Source organism: Cynocephalus volans, chromosome 9 (genome assembly GCF_027409185.1).
Source record: "Cynocephalus volans isolate mCynVol1 chromosome 9, mCynVol1.pri, whole genome shotgun sequence".
Classification (NCBI taxonomy): Eukaryota; Metazoa; Chordata; class Mammalia; order Dermoptera; family Cynocephalidae; genus Cynocephalus; species Cynocephalus volans.
This window is the reverse complement of record NC_084468.1, coordinates 103548741-103569563: the sequence shown is the minus strand read 5'-3', so window position 1 is coordinate 103569563 and position 20823 is coordinate 103548741. Positions and strand designations below refer to the sequence as shown.

General features: G+C 34.9%; 1 protein-coding gene and 1 pseudogene across 2 annotated transcripts in view; both read right to left on the bottom strand.

Annotated features, from left to right (window-relative positions):
* LOC134386047 (bifunctional heparan sulfate N-deacetylase/N-sulfotransferase 3) overlaps positions 1–20823 on the bottom strand; it is a 144821-nt gene that overhangs the window by 91847 nt on the left and 32151 nt on the right. For both annotated transcript variants that reach the window (XM_063107975.1, XM_063107976.1), the window contains exons 2-3: positions 10846–10933; positions 414–568 (exon numbers count right to left, since the gene is read on the bottom strand). In XM_063107975.1, the coding sequence (XP_062964045.1) occupies positions 414–568; positions 10846–10933 (243 nt within the window). The remainder of the gene's footprint in view (positions 1–413; positions 569–10845; positions 10934–20823) is intronic.
* Positions 5165–5902, bottom strand: LOC134386399 (14-3-3 protein zeta/delta-like; annotated as a pseudogene).

The following is a 20823-nucleotide window of genomic DNA, read 5'->3' as shown; positions in this document are numbered from 1 at the left end:
TTAAGTCATGAAATACCTCATTTTGCTGGAGAATTATTTAATGTGTGTATTTCTGCTTCCCCACTGCAGCAGGAAGTTCCTTCTGCACGGGTGCCATATCTTATAAGCTCTGATCATAATGTCATGTAACTGAGTCTTGTGAATATCTTGTGAAGTTCCTCTTAAATTAGCTATCTCAAGGCATTAAGCATAGTGAACTGCACCCAGTACAAACTCAAGAGCCACATACTGAAAGGCTGCAATACCAAGATCTTCTTAATGATCACATAGAAAAGCTGCTTAAAAAGTGCCAATATGTCAAAATCCTCAGAGAGTTTTTTTAATATAAAAACTTTGCCATTTCTCTAATCAGTGTGCAATAATTATGCAAAACATTTCTCCAATTTAATGAGTAGTCAAAATGGGTTACTTACTAAGGCAAATTTTTTGTTGAGAATCATCTGCTCCACCAAAGACGACTCATTGTGGAACAGGTGGGGCTGCATATGGCTCCACATGTGAGGAAACCACCAGAACTCATCGACAGACCCCAGCAGACAGTCATCTCCTTCATCTTCCTTTTCAGTTCCTTTAGGAAGGAAAAAGATTATTCAATTAATTCCAGTTATAGTGATCTACCTATCGATCAATTATCTATCTAATTATGTACTCTCTTGTATGCATTTAGAAGACATTTCTACTGTCTTAGGTACATATAAGGCTTTGACATGAAATGCAGCAAAGGAAAATCTACTAGGAAATAACCAGAGAATGTGACAAAACTCTTTTGAGAGTTGTTAAACCTGAGGCATGGATATGAAATAACTGCAAGATGGAAGGAAACATAACCATTCCCAAAAATGTTAGAGCTCTTAACTTTTAGCATCTTTGTACAATTTGTAGTTTGGAGAGAATAGAATGATAAGTAGGAAATGCGATTGAGGAGATATGAATTAGAAAATTTGTGTCAGAGCCCCTGTAGTAGATCATTTTGACATGGGTTTTATACACTTGCACAACAAAATAATTCCATAATTTATTTGGATTCCTCCTTAGGTGTGAGAAGAAGCTAAGTATTTGGTGAGAACTGGGGCATATGAAGGAAAAAAGAAGGAAATGTGGAAATTGTTACTGGGAAAATTAGAGAAAACTGAAGGAAAGAAAGGAGAAAGGATAAAAGTGATGGAAAGAAGCTGAGAAGTGGTGAAGTCATAGTGAAATAATCCAAACTGCTCCTTGGTGGTGCTCATGTTCCTCATGCTTGCCCTTTCTCTCAAGTTCTTAGAAGTAGACTTTACATCAGAAAACTCCTTCCTGTTGCCTTGAGAGTCAGCCCTGTTGTTGTTCCTCTGATTTTTCGTATCTGGGCTTGTTTTATTTCCTCCATTTTCCCTGACCTGCAATTTAGTTGAGTGTGAGAAATCCCGCAGTTCTCTTAGCTTACTTTAGGAGCTAGGAGTCTTCTTGTACTCCCCCAGGCACAGCTTCTTTACTAAAGCATAAAATGAGAGCAGTATAAGGTGCTCACTACTGTCCTGGCATATCATAAAATGGTACTACTCACCACAAAATTATGCAGCCACACTTAAATTTCATCCACAACAATGAATGCAATAAGCTTTTATAGCGGCGGATTCTTCAAATTGTGTCCACTCAGTGTGCAGAAAATCTCCCCTCATATTTTCAGTGGCAGCTCTGATGTGAATGGTTTTACTAGGGCCCTGTAGGCTAAGGATGGAGGCTGGACTGCTGCCTTGGACCAGCCAACTGAGCCCAGTGCCTGCTACCACTGTTCTTTTATGTTTCCCAAGAGAAGGAAGGCAGAGCCCATTGGCATGAAAAAAATCAGATCCTATGATTTATTGAGTATTGAAAACAATTCACCAAAGATAAAGGTGTAGTATGAGGCTTCATGTCATTTATACAGGGAGAACAAGAATGAGTGACGTAGAATGACTGAAATAACATAATTTTTCAACAAAGTCTTCAATTTCACTTTCATAGGCTCAAGTATTCTACTGATATGAAGGAACTTTCCCCCTACATACAAAGTTTACATCTGTTTTATTTTCTTTATTTTTTCCTCTGTATCATACACTCCTGTTATCATAGCATACTGGAACAAATATAGCCTTTGGAGTCGGAAGTTTTTTACTTTATTTGTGGGTTCCAACTCATTTGATTTGTGTGACTACAGTCAAGTCATATAACTCCTTTTATGTCTATATTCACATAGGTAAAAATGTGGCTACAAGTAGCAACACCTATTTTATTCTCTTCTGGAGGAAATGTCTACATAGTTCTGGGGTAACCTATAACAACCCTTTCCTTTCCTTTTGTATTTCCTACTTTTGTTCTCCTTAAGTCTCCTTGCATGTCTCCTTGAGTTTTTGTGTTGTTTGTTTTTACCACTGTAATACCACATGAAGGGAGACAGTGGTTCTCACTCGAGGGTTGTATGGCAGAAGGGACATTGTGTTCCAGAACTGACCAAGCCATTATGTTAACTCATTGGCCTGATTAATGAGTCATCAACATTGAGCCTTCTTGGGGCTTCTGAGTGGTTATCTTACAGTTCAGGGAAGCCTTCTAGAGAGAGATGTGAGAATAGGAAGATGGATTCAGGGGTTTAGAAATTCTGATGATCCCAGTCACGGCAGGATCTTGGTTCCTACTACCTTTTTGGCAATAAATAAGGTGGTCCCGGTAAAGAAGTATTTGATAAGTGTGACTGGTGATGCTTAAACACATGATTTATTTGACATAAGAATTAGGTCATTTGGTTTCCCCACAATCAAACATCTCTACTTATATCCAAGATACTTTCTTGATGATTAACATTCTGTATGTCTTCAGGACACCATATTAGTTAAGTCAGTTATTTGTTGCAGTTTTACTTTCCACCACTGAAAACAGATTACTGAGGTTTCCCAGTAATTAATACATTCCTGATTTCCCCTCCCCTGCAAAGTCAGTGTGAGTAAAGTGAGCTGGGATTCCCTAGTTTTTGAAAAGTCTCCGCTTCTGCTTTCAATTTCTGCTTCCAGTTGCCTATAACTTCTATCTTTCCTTGCATCTTTCCTGTCACCTCTCCTTTATTCTTTTTTTTTAGTTGACCTTTGCACAAAGTTTATTTACCAGGCCAGCACAACAGATCTCAGGGTTCTTTGGAAAGATAGCTCAGGCATTTCTTGCCCTTTCCTGAATATCGTGAAATGTGCATTAAAATATTCATACATTTGAATTATGCAAGAATTAGGCAAATGATGTCTGCCCTCTGACAGATTTATCTCAATTCACAGTAGTCATAATTGTATGTCCTTTGTTTTTTCTTTATAGCTCTGCTTTATCTGATTTTCTTTAATCCTACTTTGGGGATGCTTTACATTACAGTTAAGTATATTGAAAACAAGTGTCTGTTGCTTATTACTTTAAACACTATGATAAAAAGCAGCTGAAATGTAGTTGTTCATGGGTTGATTGTCCTGAACTCTTGCCATCCCTTCATTCTCTCATTTGCCCACCTTTGTCAGAACTGGCAGAAGGGAGAAGAATGAGAAGTCAAATTCCTCAGTTTTATCTGTCTTTTCCTAAGCTGTTAAAAAACTATGCTGAAACCCTAAGTTATTGCTAATTACAATTTATTTTATGTATTTAGTTATCTCTGCAGTACTTAATCTGCAGTGTTTTCTACTCCTGATATTATATTGAAAACCATCATTGAGACATTACCTTGTGTCAAGCATTGTGGTGTTAAGTGCTTTATAAAGATTATCTCATGTAATTGTCACAACACCCCTGTGAGGCAAAGGCCACTGCTAACCTCACTTTATAGATAAGAAAATTGATATTTGATGAGGTAAAGTAACTTGTTCCTTAGAGCAGAATTCAGAAACTGAAGTTTAACTTAGTTTGAGCAGCTCTAAACTCAGGGCCCTTAACTATCATTTACTGACCAAATGAAGAGTCTAGAAATAATATTGACATTTATTAACTCAATATAACATTTCTCTTCACATTAATTTTATGGTGTAATTAGAATTTTCAGATACTATTGATCCTTAATAATTTGGGGAAACATACAAACCTAACAAACCTATAGATGAGAGAAATCTTTTGCTATTCAGCTTCCCTAATCAAAGATTGTCCATTAAACAATCATAATCCAATTTTTCTTTTTTTTTCCATTCATAAAACTTTTATTCCACTTACAGGAACTTAATACACAAGTTCTTAACAATTATGCTTGGATTGCTCATGAAAATTTCATAAGACATTAAACAAAGCTAGCCATCACCTCAAGTTATTTCCTTGTTAACTATTTTTACAGCATATGCATGTTAGGCAAGTATCAAGAAAAAAAATCACTAAAGCAAAAAAACCTAAAAAAAGTTAAATACATGGGTTTTTTGTTTTACTGCTGTACTTGATATACATGAAGTAATGGATATCAAGCAATTCATTTTTATTGCATCTTTACTTTTATATTTGTTCCTAGGTTGCCCAAAACATTTAAATACAAATAAAATGAGTGTAGCAAAAATAATGAAAGCAGACAGCAGATAACTTTACAAATAATGGAACGTGAACCATTTCTGCCCTTACTCAGAGTAAGCTGGGTCACAACTTTGTCTAAAGGAACACTTTTGCAGCTGTGGTCAAAGGTGTGCACACTGAGATTGAGTATTCCACATGTATGCATTGGCTCAACATGTAGTATCCAAGGGATATCTGTTCTACCACAGCCTTCTAAGTGCTCCAAACCTCAGAGTATCCATGATAACTACACCTGTGACTGGAACCAATTATCCCCTTTATTCCCCACCAGGACAAGCCAATATGTAGGCAGTTTTCTTTGCTTAAAACATGGAAGCAGTTTTAACATTGGCCCTTGTGAAGCCACAATGTACCAAAAGTACTATGCCAAACATTTTTAACTTGTATAAAAATTCCACATCCCCATATTGGCCACCTCAAGGTGAAAACAGAGAACTCCCTAAATGTTAACTGGCTCTACTACCCTAATATTAAATGTGAAAACCACATCGGAAATATGGAAATTGAAATAGAAGTAACATAAACCTGTCATAAATCGTAAACAAAAAACTATTTGTGGGACGGCATGGATGACACATGGTCTACTGTGTAAATTTTAGAATGAGTCAGACAAAAGTTGGAAGGCTGGTTAACTTTCCCCTCCTTCTCCTGCTTTGGCTTCGTCCCCTTGGGTATCTGAGGTCCATAATGTTAAGTTGTCTCTCAGTAATTGCAATATTAGTGTGCTGTCTTTGTATGACTCTTCACTTAATGCATCAAGTTCAGCAACGGCTTCATCAAAAGCTGTCTTTGCAAGAGAGCAGGGCTTCTCTGGGGCGTTCAGAATCTCATGATAGTACACAGAGATGTTAAGAGCCAGACCCAATCTGACAGGATGTACGCTGGTTGCATTTCCTTTTTGCTGATTTCAAAAGATTCTTGGTATGCTTGTTGTGACTGATCCATGATCTCTTTCTTGTCATCACCAGCAGCAACCTCAGCCAAGTCACGGTAGTAGTCTCCTTTCATTTTCAAGTAGAAGACTTTGCTCTGTGCTTGTGAAGTGTTGGGGATCAGGAACTTTTCCAAAAGAGACAGTACATCATTGCAGATATCTCTTAGCTTGGTCTCAATTTTCTCGCTGTATTCTCGAGCCACCTGCTGTTTTTTCTCAGCACCTTCCATCTTTTGCTCAATACTTGAGATGACCCTCCAAGATGACACGGGTTCCTACGACATTTTTATAAGCAACTGAGAGAAGATTCCTCTCCTCATTGGATAATTCAGCTCCTTGCTCAGTTACACACTTTATGCAAGCTGCCATATTATCATATCGGTCAGCCTGCTCAGTCAGTCTGGCCTTCTGTGCCAGCTCATTTTTATCCATGACTGGGTGTTCTGTGTCCAGAATGGGTGGCAGCAGACGGACGGGGGCTCAGCAGTCTCTGGGCAGTGGCTGCAGCAAGGCTGAGACTCTGTCATAGTCCAATTTTTCTAATGCATAACAATGAGGCTCCGATTGACTTAGGGTTAAGACTGTTTTTTGACACTTATCTATATGACCTTGGATCCCTCTAAGTTTCTTTTTTGTTATCTAGAAAACAAGGTAACATATTCTTTCACTCCTAAGATTCAGTGAAAAGGTGCATGAAAAGTGCTTAGCAAGGTACCTTGAATATGGTGATTGCTCACTAAAAGAGAATTATGATTTTAACTTTTTTCATCTCTTTATTTCTCACAAAAATGCTCAAATCCTTCAAAAGTTAAAAGAAAGCAAATAAGATAAAGCTCTCTCCCAAAATAAAGTCTTACTGTTAAGACAGTGCTGCTTTTCTCCTTCCCTTTGAGACCGAGTAAAATAGACAGCATCTTTAACAGAAAAAGGAATTACACCTTTAGAAAAGAAGACAATGTAACTTGATTAAACTTTATAACATTTAGTTTTTGAAAACTGAATATTAAATTTTACATATATTCCTACTAAAAAAATGATTTTACTGGTTTTACACAACCTGGGCTGCAGTTTTGTGGAAGTTTTCCTGATATACACAGATGACACGACCCCTTCAAACCTTGGCTTTAGCTTCCTCCTGTGTTCTACTTGCTCTGGTTTAGAGAAGAATCACTTATTGTGAGCTGTGGGAAGTGCCCAAGTCAGTGAAGACAACAGATCGTTAATAGATGAGAAGGGAGGAGAGGGCCTGGCTGGAGTCATTCTCCAGCATTCAATGTTAGGCAAAAAATAATGGAATTGCCAGGAATGTTTTCTCATATTTTGGGGGTGAATCTTGGTTGTCCTGGTTTTGCTGCTATGGCTCTTCTTATAATTTCCCTCTCTTCCTCCAAAAGACTACATATTCTATTTGTCCCTGATCTCATCCTGGTAATTCCTTATCTATATGGTAATTTTCTTTTCTTCAAAGAATGTCAAGGAATCTAAGATAGTGGCACTGAAATTAGGATATGTTTAGAAAGAGGTCATGGACATATTTTCTATTTCCTTAAGCTCTTGGGGTGTCCCATTGTGAAATTTAATGGTCCTATGGGTCTAACTTTGCTAGAAAGATGAGCTGAACTTCTGCACATAAAGAGAACGTTCTCACTTTATAAATCTATTCCAAGGTAGCTGAACTTCCCTATACACAAGGGATTTAGAATAGATCTCTAATTGTGTCGTCATTTTTGAGATTATGATAAGGATAGCAACTCATTCAATCACAAAACAATATTAAACAATGATCATGAGTTTCCCAGTTGATATTTAAAACAATCAATGAAAAGTACATTTTATGTATCGATCTAAGAAATTTAGGGGAATAAGGCCTTTAGAGCTTCCTATGTTAAGATTACTTTTAAAACCTACAAAACTTCCAAATTGAGAACCCAAAGTCAAATGTAGTTGTATAATTATACATATTGTATGCATTATACAATTGTATGATATAGAACATACTAGAATCAAGTATTATGACTATATAACTTTCATGGAAATTCACTTACTCCAGAAATGTAATATTGCTTCTACCTAAAAATAAAATTACTATTTATGTTATTTATGTGCATATGAAAATTATACTCATGGTTGTGGTAAACAGGTAGAATTATCACCACTATATGCTTACTAAACCCTTGAAGGAACTTATTAAATACATACAAAATGACTCATGTCCATATTACCAGATTAAAAATTTTAAAAGCATTTGCAATTGTAGAAAACTATTTGATAAAGTTGTTTAAATATAATAGTTGAAAAAATTACTTACATGTTTATTTAAATAGATGAACACATACATATGATACAAAATGCAAAAGATACAAAGTAACATTTCTTTTTATCTCTGTTATTTAATTCCAAAATTCTCTTCTTCACAGATACCCATTCATACCAGTTTATTATGAATCCTTTCAGAGATATCCTATATATGTATCAATAGCTGTGTGACTTTGGGCAAGCTGCTTAACTACTCTATAACTCAGTTTCCTAAGCTATAAAATAAGAGTACTATATCTAGAGTTGTGTAGATTTTAACTCCCCTCCTTTCTTTTTATACAAATGGTAGCATGTTCTGATCATGGTAGTGTGCCTTAATTTTTCAATATATTTCTCAGGAGCTCCTTTCTTACTCAGTTACATTTAAAATTGTCTCTTTTTAATGACTGCAGAGTATTCCATTATATGGATACACCTTTACATGTGATTTTTTTTGTTTAACTTCCAAAAAAGTATAGATTGATTCATTCAATTATGAAATTGTGTTTGGCTGTCTTCAGGCAAGTTGAAATATATTTAATTATATTATGTTTGGGAAAAATATTTTTAACTATTTCCAATATTTAGAGTGCTTTCTTTTCACAATACAACATGGTCAAGTTTTATTCTCTGACCTTTTTCCTATAACTACTGATAGTTAAAATAAAGGTGATTTTATTTTCACTAAATCACTTGTTCATTAATTCATTTTTTAAATAGGGATTGTTCTAGCTGCTGGTGTTACAGTAGTAAAGCCCTCATGGAGGGTTCATTTTAGAGAGAAAAGAGAGGCAATAGATAAATAATTTAAAAACAAAGTGCCTTCAACATCCATTCATGCGGAAACTCAGCATTCTAGGAATAGGAGCAAGCTTCTTTAGGCTAATAAAGAGCAGCTACAAAACTGTCTACTGAAAGAATTCCCCTTGAGAAAAGGTACAAATCTATTAAGATTTCCCCCTGGGGTCAGGAATAAGACAGGAGTTCCGCTACCACCATTTTTATTTAACACTGTCTTAGAGATCCAAGCCAGTGCAATTGGCAACAAAAAGAAACAAAATTCATAAGGTTTGTAAAGGAATAAGTAAAATTTCCACTATGCAAAAATCACATGATTGCATAGGTAGAAAATCCAAAAGAACCAACAAACTATAGAATTAATAACTGAATGTAGCAAGATTGCTAGATTCAAGATCAATACACAAAATCAGTTGTATTTTTATATACCATCAACAAAGGAATGGAAAATGAAATAAACAAGACATCATTTGCTATTGCATTAAAAGAAATCCTAAGGAATAATTCTAAAAGCTATTAAGTTTTATTCAGTGTAATTAAAGAAGATCAAAATATTTTCAACGATTGGAAGACTCAATATTTAATATCAACTCTCCCCAAATTAGTTTATAGGTTTAATGTAATCTCAATAAAAATTGTAGCAAGTTTCTTTGTCGATATTGATAAGCTGATCCTAAAATTTATATGAGAATTCTAATGGCCAAGAATAGCCAAGGCAATCCTGAAGAAGATGAACAAACCTGGAGAATTTACACTAGCAGATGTTAATATCAATTATAAAGTTACAGTAAATAAGACAATATGATGGAGACAAATAGATCCAGAGAAGAGGAAAGAAAAAGTCTAGAAACATGGTCCACATATATGTGGGCATCTAATTTATGACAATGATACTATGGTAAAGTGAGAAAGGATGGTCTTTTCAATACTTGAAGCAAATTAGGTAACTTTGTGAAAAAAAGAAGGTATCTTAACCCCTATCTGATACATAGCCCAAATCAGTTCTAGATTGATAACAAATTTATAAATTTTAAGTATGTAGAAAAATGTTTTCCTGATCTTGTGGTATGCAAAGATTTCTTAAACAAGACACAAAAAACTGACCATAAGGAAAAAATAATAAATTGGATAAGATTAAAATTAAGTATTTTTGCCCATGAAAAATACTATTAGGAAAGAGTGGGAGAAAGTATTTGCAACACATATAACCGACAAAATACTCATTAAAAATCCATAAAAATTTCTACAAATCAATCAATAAAGCAGACAACCTAATACAACCCCCTGCCCCGCCCCACAAATCAGGTACTTATCAAAAGCAGATACCAAAATGGCCAATAAATACATGAAAGAATCTCATTTACTACTCATCAGAGAAATGTTCATTAAAACTATAATATCTTTCCATGCCTACAAGAAAGGCTAAAATTAAAATGACAAAAAATATAAAATTTTGGCAGGGATGTAGAGCAATGGGAACACTCATACTGTTGGGAACTTAAATTGGTGAAACCACTGTGGAAAACTTTTAGGCTATTTCTACTGAAGCTGATAATAAGTGTGCCACACAACTAGCACTCCTGGTTGATAACCAACAGAAAAGAATACATAAGTCCTTTGAGGGACAGGTATAAAATGTTCATAACAGGACTACTCAAAAAAGTATAAGACTGAAAACAACCAAACAATCTACACTGGAATGAAATGGATAAAGAAATTTTGGTATGTTCAAGAAATGGAATACTACATAGCAATTAAAATGAAAAAATTACAACCTATACATAATAATACCTATGAAACCAAAATAATGTTAAACAAAACAAGCTGGATTCAGATGAGTCCATACCATATGAATCCTTTTACACATATCTCAAAGCCAGGCAAAACCAATTTATATTGGAAATCAGAATAATGGTTTTCTCTGAGGAAAGCTAGTGACTGTAATGGGGCACAGGAGGATTCTGGCAGTTTTCTCTTTCTTGATCTGCCTGCTGGTTACACACCTGTGCACACTTTGTGAAATTCGCTGAACATTGCACTTATTATTTATGCACTTTTATATATGTAAATTATAACTCAATAAAAAGGAAGGCCATTAGGTAATACCATAAAATTTCAAACCATTAACATTTTCTAAAGGTTAAAAAATAGTATCTTAAGATATGAAGAAAAGTAGGGGAGGAACATAGGGCATGAAGAGGGTAGGAGCAGGAGGGGTGTGCAGTTTTAAATAGAATGGTCAAAGAGGCCTTAATGAAAAAACAGTTAATCCTTTTTCTTACCTGTATGGTAAAATTTCCCTGAAAATCCCAAATTGAATGTAAAATTTGTGATTTGTGCACGCAAAAGATTCTGAGTATCTAGCAGGGCCTGAAATACATAATTAAAAATATATATATATCAGATAAAGAATAGCATTGAGACATTTTTAAAAGATATTTTCCTTTTGCATTCAGAGGATAAAACTATACCTTTATACATGACAGAATTAAATAATGGAAAGTAGTTACCACTTTCAAACTAAAGAGATACTTCTGAGATTGCATAAAACACATACATATACGACTATCCTTTAGCTTGCAATAAATTAGCATAATGTTTCAGCTGGAAAAAGGAAGTTAAATGAAAAAAAGAGTTTATTCTGCATGTATCAAAGGAACTAGTACCTAGTATGTAAAATATATCCCTTTTTACCTTTCAGGGACATAGATCACCAATTGTTAAAAGAGAGACACTCATTTTAAGTGAAGCTATGTAAGAATATGTGTTGAAAAGAAACAGATTTTTATTTCTTAGGTACGTCTTCAGTCTTAAAAATATTTTTTAGTCTTAAATCTGAAATTCCCAAGATATAGTGATTGTTATTCAAAAAGGGATATCATAGTAAGTACATCTCTATTTCACCCTTTCATTAAAAACCAGACAAACAAAATACCCCACTTTTAACAAATAAGCTATTTTGAATCAGGGTTTTAATTGTTATACCCTACAAAAGTATTTACCATGCTATGAGCATTTAGTTGACTTTTCTTTCTTCTTCTCCTTTTCTTTCTCATCATTTAAGTTCTGATTCTTATATTCCCTCTCTCTCTCTGTCTCTCTCTCTCACACACGTACACAGTACAGTCATTGAGTGCTCACCCACAAATAGGTAGAAAGTAGCACTGTTAGATTTGTAAAAGATGTTATTTAACACTTCTTTCTCACATAAGGAAACTGAGGAGAAATGACACACCCATTTTCACAGATAAAATTAGTGGTAGACCCTAAAGGACGTATGTCCAAATAAGATGATTTTTTTACTTTACTTTACCATATCCTCTTCCCTCCTTTCCTTTCTACAGCGGGCCCCAAAACTAAATCTTGTTTTCTTAATAGTAGAACTGACAACTGGAAGCCCTGCCCCATTGTGTTTGTGGTTCCAGTTTGTTTTGAGGATAAACAGTTATACCGCTTTTTATTTAGTGACTACCCCATTATTGTATGCCTTATCCTAATACAAGAGATTCTCCCTGTTGGGTAAAAGCAGAAGAAGAGAACTTCTAGATCTCAAATTTAAACACATCTGACCAATGGTAAATATTTGAAATTTGATTTCTAATCCTTTTTCTATCATTACTCTGTTTCCATGGGAAACTCCTTGATGTGCACAACTGAACCATGTGATATGTGAGTCCTGATAGCACTTAAAAATGGTAGACAGGCCCGTTGGTGGATCTCTACACGTAACCATAGGAGCAAAAGGGTTAACTGATGGCAGGTCACTGGGGACAGGTTAGGCGCTGTCCTTACAAGGGTGGGGCATGGGTCAGGTAAGGGAAGGAGAATTTGGTCAGCTGAGCATGATGATGTGAGGAATGGGGCTTCTAGGTAGTATGCTGGACCCCGGTGTGGGGTGGCATGCTGAGTGTAAGGTGTGAGTCTTTCTTCTTTTGTATTTATGGAGGGAGCATCAGGTAGGGCATCTGGTATGGATTCAAATTCCAGGTCTGAACTTACAGAGCAGTCACAGAGAGGACAGTCTTGGGAGTCAGATGGTCTCAACTGGAATTCTAGATTTGCCCCTGTCCAGCTTTGGGCATGTTATTAAACCTTCCAAGCCTTAGCCTCATGTAAAGTAGGGATAATCATTACCTCAAAGTGCTGTTGTGAGGATTAAATGAGAAAATTCATTTGTGCTCATGACATAGGGGCTGGCACCATAGTATGTGCTCAATAATTATGAATTGCTGCACTTCTGTTTTTGCTGCTGTTGTTATTACTACTACTAATATGGCTGTTGTTATTGTTAAATAATGTAGGACAATTCATATTACCTCTTTGAACTTTTCATTTGTTAAGTGGAAGCAATGATCTAACTCACAGAATTGTGATGAAGATTATAAAATAAAAGAGCAATATATGCAAGAGTGCTTGGCAAACTTTGAAAAAAAATGCCATACAATATTAGGTGTTGGTATTATAATTGTCAACAGTGCATATATATATATATACATATACACACACAGATGTATGGCTATATGTCTTTATATTACATTTCATTTACTTAAAGTTTTATTTTTCTTCATTTTATTTACCTTTGGTCTTCCCTACCTTCCCTTCTCCCCTTCTTACTCTTTCTCATTTCTTCTCCCCAGTTGAACATTCTAGCTGGCTCTTGCTATATTGCCTTCCCATTAGATCTTATCTTTTTTCTTTTTCCATTTTACTTTCATTTCATTCTCTTATTTTTTCTCCTTTCAGTGGTTAAAATATGGATTCAAAATCCATTTTAAAATTGTTTCTTATATTTTCAGTGTTTTAATCTTAAAATTGGGGAAGCCGGACATTCTTTCTTCTTGACTTTTTGTTCAAATTAAACTTGAATTTGAACTTTGCTTTGTGGCCTTTGATTGCATTTTAAATGTACATTTAAAATACTTGATAGGAGGGAAAATACAAACAAAACTGCTCTGTTCTTAGGCCTTAGATGCTAAATAAATTACCTGTGAACTAACCTTGTAATCAACTAGAATAGATTGATTCAAATTACTGAATTATCCCTGATTTTGCAGGTTTGTGTTGACATTTTACACATTTACTTGATATTCTAGAAACAAACACTAAAACACATAAAAGATATACTGAAACAGATGGCAGGTACTAATTATGCCTATATATGATGAAGAGAGAAATTTACTTCCAGACAATATTTTATATACTTAAGGTAAGCAGTAATATTTCTTACCTTTTATATTGTTTTTATAAACTAGATTTTAGGGGTGTCTATGAGAACAATGTTCAATATTTGTCCATTGTTGAGAGCCGTCCTGCAGGCTACAAGGGGGTCCATATGTGTGTGGCATGGCTCCATGGAATTTCTTGTTTGTTCACCTTTGGTTGCTTGACAAGGCTTCCAAGAATTAAACAGTCTAAACTTTTGGCTTAGTATGCCTTTGGGAAATTCCCTGGAGTTTCTCAAAGGACATGTTAATAATACATCAAAATTAATTGTTTTATTTAAAAAGGCATTGTCAGTACTAAAGGTGTTTTTGATGCATGTTCCCGGTATGGGTTGGCTCCATTTAATTTTGTTATTAATCTTCCTTGTTAGTGATATGTGTATTAACCCATTGTGGCTATGGTCATGCTCTTGTACTTGTGGAATGAAGTTATTATGTTAGATTCTATCCACATTCCCCCAGGGAGACGGTGGGTCTGGGTGTAGTAATGTTTATAACTAATTGATCATCAACCAGTTACAGATTTCTTTGTTTCTCCCCACTCCCACAGTTTCACTTGATTTACCAAGAATATGTTCTTTCCTTAGTAATAATAAGAATGACATAGTGTGTTTTTGTTAGTTTGAGTAGGATCATTTAACTTTTCACTCTGTCCCCTGTGCTATTCCCAGAGTCTATTGGCAGGGAAATAAAAGGTATAAACATTGTGATTTTGATTATAAATTAAAATGATCAATATAGAGTATAAGCAGTATTAAATTGTTAACCATAACTAATCAATGTTATTAAAATCAAGTATAGTAAGTATAAGTAAGATTAAAAAAGGGTTGAATTGTAAGTTAAGAAGGTTAAGAATTATAGTTTAAACTAAAAGTTCGACTCTCTTTAATGCCAAGCATGCTGCTATTGTATAGTTTCCTGGCCACAAGTCACAGGCTTTGGGGTGAACTATTGATGCATGAGAGGGTGCTTTTATCACAGCATGAGTGCTTTGGAACATTCTGATTTTTATTTTTCTATAGAGATAAAATAATGAATGTTTTGATTAAAAGATAAATCATCATGTAAAAGGTTAAGTAAAAAATATAAATAAAGCAAGATTTATGTGGTCGTTGTCCACACTTGCACTAGACATCTGTGGTCCATCTCTTCCTTTTCACCAAATCCACACCACCTATTCAGGTCAAACGAATCCTGCGGAGCTGGTCTCTGGCAATCTATTATGAAGGGGCTTCAAAAAGTTTATGGAATGTGTGTATTATGAAAAAAAATGCATGGATTGCAAACTTTTTATTTTTTGCATCAAAATAAATTAAAATCACTAATAAATTCAAATCTGAGGATTAGTTAATATTATGATGGGTTTCCTTCCTATATTTTTCAATAACTAAATAAGCCTATGTATATGCAGATATATAGATGTAGGGAAAGTAGAGTCAAAAAATAAAAATTAGAGCTATACTAACTAAGATTAAAAATACACCATTTTAAATTTTGCCTTTTTCATTTAACAGTATATCATGAGCTTTCTTTTATTATATTAATCTTCCAAAACCAAATTTTCTAATGAATGCAGAATATTACAGAAAATGGGTATACTATAATTTAACTATTTCATCCTATTGTTGTACATTTAGGTTGTTTACATTTTTTGGTTAATAAAAATATTGCTCTGTGTATCAATGCATATTTATATAGCAATGAAGTAGGCATTTCTACAGCAGAAAATAATTCTGCTTATTCTTCAGCAAACAAAACAACTTTGTGGCAAATTTGAAAGTACTTATCACAGCATAAAAACAGAATATAATAGCAAATTAAAATTATGAGAATTGCATTTTGAATACAATTTAAACACAAAAATTTTTTTTAATTGTTTTTCAAATTTGAATCTGTGTGCTACCCTACTAACTTAGTTTTTCAAGTCTTCATTCTGCATAACCATAAACATTTGCAGGCATTAAAAGATCGAGTCGAAGGTGAAAAAGATCTAATTTAAAGAAATTTAGCTATGAGAACTGAGAAAAATGGTAGCTTTTATATATCTTTCTTTAACAGAATGAATATATCAAATAGAGTAAATCAAATAGATTAAAATTAAAACTAACTGCAAAAAATTTATATGGAGATTCATGTTAGTACTCATAACATTTGTGGCATTCCTTGGGGGAATATTTGCTGATTTTTTGTTTTTTATTTGTGCTTCTTAGATTTATATTTTGACCTATTTTATCTTTTATAAGTGAGAAAATTAGGTTAGTGAACCAAATTAAAGATGGAAAACAATTTTAAGGTTAAGTATAGTTTTTCAGCAGCAGGCAAAAATACTATGTTTGAGCATAGAGTTTTCAGAGTTAATATTTTCTAATCAACCACGTTACTTATAGATACAAGTATCTATAGCTGCTAAAGTAAATGAAAGCAATTGGGCATCTAAAGGTATGAGGGCAAGTGGGAAGACTAGGTTGGTCAGTGAACACCCAGCTGTATTTGTCAGATTCTCCAGAGAAACAGAACAAATAGGATAGATGCACATATATCTATCCTGTATCTGTCTATATATCTATCTACACGCACGCACGCACACACACATATCCAGGCATGTGTAATAAATGTGTAATGCTCAGTGTAACAGAGATCATTACTCCCATCTCAGACATGTCTAAACATGACTTAAATAGTTTAAATGACTCCCCCTTGGTCACAAAGCTAATTAAGTGCTAAAGAAATGATTTCAATAATGATTTTGGATTTTAGAGCTCACTGCTTCTGTTGTCTACAGACACAACAAGAATAGTAACATTGAACACTGTTATCACTGGCCTACAGAACCATCCTGATATAACCCTCTAGAAGGGAATAAGAGGCGTTCACTAACTGGCTGTCATTCTCAGTTTCTAAAACCTAAAGGCATGAGGGCAATGGGAAGACTAGGATGTTCAGTGACCAGCTCTATTAGTCAGGGTTCTCCAGAGAAACAGAACCAATAGGATAGATATAGAAACAGATACAGATAACAGATAGAGATATAAATATGAGGAGATTTATTACAGAAATTGGCTCATGTGATTGTGGAGGCAAGCTGAAGAGCCAAGAAAGCTCGGGGTGTAATTCAATCAGAGTCTGAAGGCCTGGGAATTGGGGTGGGGTGAGGGGGTGATGTTGTAAGTCCAAGTCTAAGTCTGAAAGCCTGAGAACCAGGAGCACTTAAGTCCGAGGACAGGAAAAGATGGATGTCTCAGCTAAAGCAGAGAGAATGATTCGCCCTTCCTCCACCTTTTTGTTCTACTCAGCCCTTCAAAGGATTGGATAATGGTCACTCATTGGGAAGGGCCTTCTGCTTTACTCAGTTCACCAATTCAAATGCTTATCTCTTCCAGAAACAACCCCACAGATGCACCCAGAAATCCTGTTTGGCCAGCTATCTAGGCATCTCTTAGCTCAGTTAAGTTCACACATAAAATGAACCATCATCACATTAGTCAAATTAAGAATGTCTACCCACTGGCATCCAGATTAAAGAACACTCATTCAGTGCACCATTTATGGAGTGGGACTGCATGATACTGAAGGGCTAAGAAGTGCTTTAATGATAACCTTGGTCTCTCTCTGACCAGGTATAAAACTGTGAAGACTCTTTCTATAAGACTTGTTTCTAGCCAAGGAAAGCATTGAAATACTCTGGAAACAGTTAATAGAACGAGGCATCATGTACTTCCCTTAGAGGGAAGACACCCTTGGAGGAAAACAATGAACAATATGGCCAAGATCAACTTAACTATTTGACCTGCCTACACAAATGAAATTCGTCATGGAAATGAGAAACAAATGCAGGAAAGATAAGTAATCTAGTGTGGAGCATAATACAAGCGGTCTTCTAAAAGTTCATGGAAAGATTTGTATTATCTTTTAATTTAATTTTTCCATGAACTTTTTGATGTACCTTTGTACTTGGATACTTTTTGCAGTAGTATTTAAACTCTCTTGGCAAGAAACCTATAGACATAGCACTGCACTACCTAACTTAATAACATTCCTAATGATAAAGCAATCACTCGGCTATCAGCTGTTCATATTCTACATGTATAGTCTACACATAAAAAGGGAGAAACTATGTCTTTCCTGCCCACTTAAAATATAAAGACCAAAGGTTGGAGTGTGTTTTCTATGTTTTCCCTGAGGTTTCACCTAGTATTTTGCTAATTATTCTGAGGTGTCTAAGAGATTATCCTCCTTCTTATTAAATTGCCTTAGGCCAGAACCACCATCTGCTGAATGCCCAGTTCTTGAGTGTGGCTGCACCAACATGGCATGATGAATGAGCAGCAGATTTAGAATCAGAGTGACTTAGGACTCTGACCCTACAACTTGATTACTGTGTAAGCTGGGACAAGTTACTGAATCTTTACAAATCACAGTTTTCTCCTCTGGAAAACAGGAGTAACAATACATAGCTCACAGATTTGATATGAAGATCAAATGAGAAAATGGATATACGGCCCTAAAACCTTTCTTAGCATGTGGAAGTTGAGTTTTAGTTGTATGAATGGAATCCTTTGTCTTTTCTTCTGCCAATCTTAAAAACTCCTTATTGTTCTGGCACAAAATTCCGTCTTCTACTTCTTTCTGTTATCCATTTGGAGAAAAATAGACATACGCTTACAATTTTAAACTATATTTTCAAATTGAGTCTTGGCACCTTTGAGGTTGTCTAATCAACACTAAAGACGAAGATGATCCAAGCAGTTGTATTACAGTAACCTTCACAAGGCTTTGTATTTCTTTCTAAATGACATTAGTAAATTCTTCATTCTCCACCTTAATGTGCTTTATTGTTTGTATTTTAGTAACAGAGTAAGGACAAATGTTTGTGTGAAACCCAAGGAGAAAAGATTTGCATAGTAATCTTGAATTATTTCTGTTATGTACTTTAACTGGTCTAGAGCATACATTATACATAAACTCTAAATTACACAGGTGAGGGATGATTTTCCTAGAACATCTGTTGACTGAAACTGGCAAATAATAATATGTGAGTGGGAAAATAGAAAACTGTTAGGTAAGTGCTACTCTCACTAAGTATTTGCTTGAAATTTTTATGCATATTCCATTTAGCTTATGGTTGATATGCTTAAATAGTCAAAATACTAATATACTTTTTAAAAAAGAAATAAATGTAAAAAGTAGTTCATAGTTCCTTACAATATAGTATGTTTAGGAAACTATAAGTTAATCTCATTCATTCAATTATGCTGAGCAGGGATTTTATAAGTTATCATAAACATAATTCCAACATCTTAATAATTTAAAATACTTGCTTTCAGCAGCAAAGCAGAAAAGAAAGCAGAGGTGTAGAATTTCATATGAAGAGACTGAGGCATCTCAATGCATTTACTATCAGTTCAAAGCAAATTAGATTTCCTTTAATAATTGCAGAGGTTATGTTGAAAACCCCTTAAGAGCATATCTGTTCTGCTCAAGTGAAAATGCTAAATACTTAAAAACACATACTGATAACAGTTTCTCTAATAGCCTTCCTCCCCCCCCAAAAAAGTTTGTGCTTACATTAAAAAGAAAATGTGAGGTTGAAGCTGGACTGTAAACTACTCGAGGTGGTAACTATGTCTATTCTATTCAATGCTGTGTTCTAAAAGCCCAACATGATGCCAGGAACAGAAGAGGGGCAAGTAAGTATTTGTTGAATGGGCACATAAATGAATTTGATTGATCTAATAATGCAATAAACTCATAAAGATTTGAAAATGAACACCGTGGAACATTCTTTTACTATTTTGTACATTTCTTTTTTTTTTTTAGGTGGCTGGTTTGTATAGGGATTGAAACTTGAGCCTTAGTGTTATCAGCACCATGCTCCAACCAACCGAGCTAACCAGCCAGCCTCCACTCTCTTACTACTTGTTTTCATAAACTGTTTTGAATCTTGGTAAAGAATTTCAACATAATTCAAAATCAAAAAAGTAATTTTAAAACATTTTTTCAAATTATTCTGAAAAGTGCTAAAATAAGAGCTTTTCCTTTTTCACTGCTTCTGAAACTTCTATGTTCATAAAGATCATCTGGGAAGCTTAATAGAATGCAGATTCCTAGGTTCTAACCCAGCAATAGATTCTGAGCAATACTGCTGAAGCGGGGCCAAAGCACTCAGTGATTTTGATACAGGTGACATCATACCACATGCTAAGAATCACTGTCATAATCCTTGATTTCAAATAGTTCAAGATAGTTTCTAATTTATTTATTTATAGGTCTGTTTTTTCCTCATAGTATGAAATCTTTTATGTCCACTGCTTACCAAAGTTCCTGGTACACAGTAGGCATTCAGCTAATCAATGATTGAATGAGCCTCATAAGTAGTGGGTACTGTAAATTCTCAAATCAGAAATATTTTAGAAAAAATGGATTATATAAGGATCATCAGGATTTAGTTGAGGTCCTAGAAACTGTGTTGGCTCAAAAGTACTCTGTGATGGTTTTTTATGTGTCAACTTAAGTGGGCCATGGGGTGCCTAGATATTTTTGGTCAAACATTATTCTGGGTGTGTCTGTGAGGGTGTTTTCACTTTTGACCAACATTTGAATCAGTAGACTGAATAAAGCAGATTTCTCTTCCTAATGTGGGTAGCCCTCATCTAATCAGTTGAAGGTCTGAATAGAAAAAAAAGTCTGTATCTTGCAAATAAGAGGGAACTCCTCCTGTCTGACTGCTTTGAGCTGGGACAGTGGCCTTTTTTCTGACTTCAGACTCAAACTGAAACATTGACTCTTGAGTATCAAGCCTGCCAACCTTCAGACTAGAATATACACCACTGGCTTTCCTGGTTCTCAGGCTTTTGAACTTGGACAGGAACTATAACATTGGCTCTCCTGGGTCTCTGGTTTGCTGATTGCATATTTTGGGACTTTTCAGTCTCCATAATTGCATAAGCAAATTCCTTATAATCAACCAATCAATCTATCTATCTACTCTAGCCATGATATAGTATGTATTAGTCAGGGTTCTCTAGAGAAACACAGCCA